We start from the raw sequence: 5,988 nt of genomic DNA on the forward strand, positions 1-5,988 counted from the left end.
TGTACTGGTTTTCAATGGGATAGGATCCATTTTCTTCCCAGGAAGTGGGACAGCTGGATTTGGATTCAGGATGGGAATGCGGTGGATAGCACGTGGATGGTTTAGATGTGGCTGAGCAGGGCTTGCCCTCCCCAAGGAATTTACAGTGTCCCATTGGACAATCCATGTCCCATGCTCTGCCAGCAAGGAGGTGACACCATCATCGTTCCCCTCCTCAACCCCGTGTCCTACTTAGACAAGAATCTTCCACCCACTCTGCTCCAGAGGTCCCTCAAGTGCCCACAGGGAGGCCCTTTCTGCCTCCTGTGGCGCTGGAGAGTGCTGGACAGAGGCAGAGCTGTGACAGCACAAAGGGGCTGAGCGCTGGCGAGAGGCAGGGCTGGGATGTCACACGGCTGTCTTGGCCACAGCACTGTGACATCACCGCGCAGTCGCTGTGTAACACGGGCCAGCACCTGCAGCTGCCAGCGCAGTCGCGATGGGACGTGCCGGAGCCATGTGTGACGGTGTGGTCCCGGTGATTGTGCTTGTCCTGCTGCTGGCCACTGTGGCTGTCTGGTGGGCCGTTGGCCACTGGCAACCACGGAGGCGGCAGACAAGGACAGCGAAGAGGCGCAAGCGCCCCGGGGTGCAGCCCAGAGGCTCACGGAGGAAGCGAGGAGCCCCTGCGGCTCCCAGGTCCTCCAGGCCTCGGGCGACCCCTCGCAAGCGGCCACGTGCTCCCGCGAGCCCCCTGCACAGCCCCTGCAGCTGCGGCCCCTGCGTGGCAGTGGCCCAGGAGCTGCAGGAACTGATGCTGCTGCTCTGGGCTCGCAATGGGACATGGGTGCCGCTCTACTCTGGGATGTGGCAGGCGTTGTGGAAAGAACTGGAGGAGCTGCTGAAGCGAGGCCACCTGCCCTGCTGTGGCTCGTCCAGCTCCTCCAGGAGCCTCCATCCCTTCAAGAGGCTGCTCCCAGCAAGATTCTCCATCCCTGGGAGAGCCTCAAGCCTTGCAAGGACGGCACACCATCAGAGACCCGCCACCCAGGCAAGAAGCTCAGGCTGTCAGAGATCCTCCATCCTGCCAGGAGCGTCCGCTATCTCTGACAGCCTCCATCCCCCGCAGACGCTCAGTGAGACCTGTCAGCCTGCAGAAGATGCAGAGCCTGTGCACAGGTCTCCCAGCTCCCTTGGACTCAGGGACTTCAACAACACGGGCGCAACCCTGACAACTGACGTTGCCACGGAAAGCCCAGGGGTCCAAGTGGGAGCCCAGCCCGATCCAGGGGAGCCTTCTCAGGAGCAGGTGGCGGAGCAGCGAGTGAGCTGGAGCCAGCAGTTGCCGGCCCACAGCTCCCAGGACGCTGTGCCGGCTGTGCCAGCTGGCAACAGCCCGTGCTTGGTAGCGGAGACGACCCTCAAGACACCCAGGAGGTCCCTCCATCTCCAGGAAGCTGCTCCGAGACGGCCACCGACTACCAGGAAGGCCTTTCTGGTAGCAGGTGAGATCTTCTGAGAAGCTGTCTGAGGCTCTCCCGGGGCTCTTGAGGGGCATCCCCAGGCCAGGCCAGGGCCCTTGAGAGCAGCCGAGTCCCTGGCTGCTTCCAGTGCTTCTGATGCCACGGCTTCAAAAAAACCCCTCCCTGGTTTGCAGCTGCTCCTGACACCCCCCTGTGCGAGTCCTCGGGCTGTAGCCCCGGCCGTCCTCAACAGCAGAGTCCAGCCCACGACGCCGGGGACAGCGACGGTGCCGCCCTGCCCCGCTGCCCTCCGGCTCCTGCAGCCGCCTCTGCGCGCTCCCCTGCCCCAGCTCTGCCGCTCGCCAGCCCGACGGCCGCAAGGCGGTGGCCGCTGCCCGGCGCGCAGCAGGAAGCAGGTCAGAGCAACGTGGCCCGCGGTGGCTCGGCCCGCTTCACTCGCGGGCACTCGGCCGGGGGGGCCCTGGGCGCAAGGCTGATGGCTCGGTCTCGGTCGCAGGGCAAAAGAAGAAGCTGCAGGAGCTGTACCAGCTGGGCCCGCAGCTGGGCAGCGGTGGCTTCGGCACCGTTTTCTCGGGCATCCGCCTCTCGGACGGGAGCCCGGTAAGTGGCCGGGACGGCGGGGCGCGGGAGGAGGGCCAGGGGCGGGGCGGGGCAGGGCTTGAGCTCAGCCCCGTCTCTCGTGGCCTTGCAGGTGGCCATCAAACGCGTGGCCCGGGAGAGCGTCCTGCAGTGGTACGAGCTGGTGAGTGAGCGGGGCCACCGCGACAGAGCGGGGCGTGGCGGGCAGGGATAAGGCCGGGGCCCCGAGGGCGGGAGGCGGCGCAGGGCGGGGGGACCGGGCGTGGGCTCAGCGTGCGAGCTGGAGCATGGCGGGCCCGGGGATGCCAAACACCGGAGGTGGGGCCGGGCAGGGGGGCACCCCCCAAGCATCCCCTGGGCGGGAGGAAGCCCAAGCACCAGGGAGGCTGCCCGAGGGGGCACTGGGGCATCCCAGGCACGGGGCAGCACAGCAGCCACAGGGCGGCATCAGGCCTGCTAGAGGCACCGGTCCGTCTCCTCCTCACAGCCCGACGGCACCCGTGTTCCCATGGAGATTGTGCTGATGGAGAAGGTGGGCTCTGGCTGCCGCAACATCACCCAGCTGCTCGACTGGTTTGAGCTGCCTGACAGCTTCCTGCTGGTGATGGAGCGTCCGGAGTCATCGCAGGATCTCCTGGCCTTCCTGCTGGAGCAGGGGTTCCTGTGCGAGGAGATGGCGCGCTGGCTTTTCTGCCAGGTGCTGGAGGCCGTGCGGCACTGCACCGCCTGCGGCGTCCTGCACCGGGACATCAAGCCGGAGAACCTCCTCGTGGACCCGGAGAGTGGCGACCTGAAGCTCATCGACTTCGGTTGCGGCACCTTCCTCCAGGAGCAGGCCTTCACGCGATTTGCCGGTGAGCCCACAGGCCGGGCCCCGCTCCCAGTGCCAGGCACTGCACGGCCCCGTTCCCTCCTGGGCTGCGGGGTGCGGCATTCAGCCGGCTGCCGGCTGCCCTTTGGCACGGCCCAGATGCTGTGCCCCAGGAGCCGGCTGCCGGCCCTGCCCACAGAGGGGGGCTGCCAAAGCCAGGCCCCGGCCGCTCGGCTTGGCAGGCCCGCAAGGGCTTGGGCTGCTCCGCTGGCCTTGTTTGCCTTGCAGAACGGTTTCCTGGCTTTGGCCAATTGGCTGGGGGACGCCGGGTGGCCCCGGGGGGAAGTTGTGGCCACCGGTGCAGCCCCTGCTTCCGCCAGGAGGCTGGCACCAGGCTCTGGAAGGCAGCAGCCTGCGCCTGGACAGCGCCGCCTGTGTCCCCTAGGAACACACATGTACAGCCCACCCGAGTGGATCTGCCTTGGCTGCTACCACGGCCATTTGGCGACCATCTGGTCCCTGGGCGTGCTGCTGTACGTCATGGTCTGCGGGAACATGCCCTTCCAGGAGGACCGTGACATCGTGTCGGGGCAGCTCTTCTTCTGGCAGCAGGTCTCTCCAGGTTGGTGTCCGGCCTCAAGAAGGCAGGCTTTGGCAGATGGCACCGCGCAGCCCAGCGTGGCCCTCACGCAGCTCCGCGGGAGGTCGATCTGCCCTCAAGGGCTGGCCGCAGGCGGCGGCCCGTGACCACGGGGTCGGCGTGGCCCGCTCGGCTGAAGGAGGTGGCGCGTGTCCTGCCGTGCCGCTGTCCCGCAAAGGGCAGAGTCAGCCGGGAGGCCGGCACAGCTCTGAGCACACGCAGCACGGCCCGGGCCCTGCGGGCGCCGGGAGCAGCTGGGCAGGAGCCTTCTGCAAGTGACCGGCGCTTTCTGGCTTCTCTCCCCAGAGTGCCAACATCTGATCCGCTGGTGTTTGTCCAAGCACCCCGCGGACAGGCCAGCGCTGGAGGAGATCTTGCGCCACCCTTGGGTGCGGGGCAGGCGTCTTTGATGCCTTGCCGGAGCCTCTGCAGCACCCGGTTACCGAGTCCCACGCAGGACTGAGGACTCGAGTGTCATCCCTGAAATCCCTAATTAGCTTGGTCTTTGCATGTTTAGTGCTTTAATTAGTTGATTTTGAGTTAAATATGTTTTAATTGAATGGTAAAATTAACCCATCAGCCCAGGTACAGGAATCAAGTTCTGTTATTAGTGTTCTAAATGGTTCAAAGCAGTTTGTTTGCACCATTCCCAGTTAAAAATCCCCCAGTTAAAAGTTTCCCAGTTAAAACCCCTTTTCAAACTTTAAGCCACTTGTACACTCTAAGAGGTTTTTTTCCCATGTTCATTGTATATACTTTTACAAATGTTTTAAGATGTAGGAGATGTATTTTAATATTTTTTTAAGGCACGCTTCAGAGCAAGCGCAGAGATCACTGCAGATTAGATGTAGTGGACGCCAGTGCTGGGTGTTAAAGCCTTACTCCTATTAAGGAGCTTTTAATAATTTTTCCTTGACTTTTGGATTAGCTAAAAGTCAGCCCAGCACTGCAAGTTCTTCCACCAGAGGTCCAGTGCTGTCTAAGCCTGAAGATCTCTAATCCCTGCGCTCCTGGGGCATACCTCCTGAGCCACTAGGATCCCAAATTTTTATATTTTTCTAATTCTTGTAATTTTTCAGTTTTTCTGTTTTTAATAAATTATTTTAATTTTTTTAAGAGTTGTCTCATTCCTCACACGAGAAATAAAAGCACCACAAAGCCATGCCGGGGTGTCAAGTCTGGTCCTGGTTAGCAACTTCAGCTAAAGAACCCTCTTGGGAAAAGGGGTAATCAGAGTGTTCCCTTCAGCCTTTGTCAAGCTTTTGATGCCTTTCCTCCAGGCACCATGGCAGTTTTGTGTCTTCAAGCACAGGCTGTAGTACAGGCAGGAGGGGCTGCAAGAAATGCAACAGTGAAACAACAGCCGCCCTGTCAAACTGACGCGGCCACTTGGGTTCACCTGAAGTGATACCTGGGCTCATGTGTGCGTTCCAAGGGCCAGCGGGTGGCAGGCACAGAGATGCTGCTCCTCTCCAATGCTGGGACAAGAATCAGAAATGGCAAAAGGTCATTTCACGTTGAGCCCTGACAAAATTCTTCCTCTTTCCTCCACTGAAATGGCAGGCAGGGCTGGGCCTTTGACCAGCTGGGTCTGCAGCCTCGTAAGCCATGGGCATGGAGCCCATGGGAAATGTTGGGATGCTGGAGTTGCTGCCATGGTGCTGGGCTCATTGTAGCCCCCAAGTAATCTTTCTCTAGCCTCAAAACAACTGATGGAGATGGAAAGTGCAGTAACCAGTTGTTGGGGTTTTAGTTTAGTCTGTTTTTTTCTCTGTTAAAGGAATTTTCTCCCATATGCATGTTGCTAGGGGACAAATAGCTGTACTTAAGAAAGACAAAAGGGGAGTGGGGCGGACCTGGCTACTCCTTTGTCTACACCTGGGTGTGGGGTCAGTTCGCTCTGAGCGTCCGGGGAGAGAAGCTGCAGAGAAAGGAGCTGCTGCTTCTTTCTTTTTGGCCGTTCTTTCTTCCTGCTGGAAACAACGCCGGGACCCCAAAAGCCGCTTTCCCTGCCCTGCTGGAGACCGAGCTGTGGCTGCCCTGCTCCGCTGCTGCTTCGAGCTTTCGCTACGCTGTAGCCCTGCTCGCCCTGCCTGCCTGGGCCTCCGTGGGTTTTTCCCATCTGGATACATCTCGTCTGCCACCCGGGATTTGCGTTCGTCCCTGCCGTTCCAGCCTGCTGTTCCTGAGAGCCCGGGATCAACTGCCCAGCGGTTTGTGAAGCCTTTGTTCCATCCCTTCCCGGGATCCCGGGGCACCGGTGCCGCGTGTGTCCCGAGCTCGCTCCGGAGCGCCCCCTGCAGCCGCGGGGGAACCATCGCACCTGCCCTGCTCACCGGGAGCCGCCAGCGCCCCTGCCGGCTGCGAGCGGAACTGCACCCGAGGGGAAATAGCCTGACAGCCGAGAAGGCTGGCACTGGGTTTGTGATTGCTGTTACTGCCATAGTTGTTGTTGTTTTGTTTGACTGGTTATATACATATATATATATATAGTA

The 5,988-nt window shown here is 61.0% G+C and overlaps 1 protein-coding gene across 1 annotated transcript; it reads left to right on the plus strand.

Moving 5' to 3' along the window:
- Positions 1-478: 478 nt before the first annotated feature.
- Positions 479-4,791, plus strand: LOC116445993 (serine/threonine-protein kinase pim-2-like). The gene is made up of 8 exons (XM_032113190.1): positions 479-826; positions 1,109-1,484; positions 1,637-1,858; positions 1,960-2,063; positions 2,155-2,205; positions 2,530-2,896; positions 3,299-3,475; positions 3,800-4,791. The coding sequence occupies exons 1-8, from the start codon at positions 479-481 to the stop codon at positions 3,901-3,903; spliced, it is 1,749 nt and encodes a 582-aa protein (XP_031969081.1). The 3' UTR covers positions 3,904-4,791.
- Positions 4,792-5,988: the final 1,197 nt, after the last annotated feature.

Source organism: Corvus moneduloides, chromosome 6 (genome assembly GCF_009650955.1).
Source record: "Corvus moneduloides isolate bCorMon1 chromosome 6, bCorMon1.pri, whole genome shotgun sequence".
Lineage (NCBI taxonomy): Eukaryota > Metazoa > Chordata > Aves > Passeriformes > Corvidae > Corvus > Corvus moneduloides.

Excerpts from the sequence above, each read along its gene's own strand:
- LOC116445993 (XM_032113190.1), top strand. The coding sequence starts at position 479 with ATGGGACGTGCCGGAGCCATGTGTGACGGTGTGGTCCCGGTGATTGTG. Across the intron at positions 2,897-3,298 it reads GGCCTTCACGCGATTTGCCG|GAACACACATGTACAGCCCA; the intron begins GTGAGCCCACAG and ends TGTGTCCCCTAG. Across the intron at positions 3,476-3,799 it reads CTGGCAGCAGGTCTCTCCAG|AGTGCCAACATCTGATCCGC; the intron begins GTTGGTGTCCGG and ends TTCTCTCCCCAG.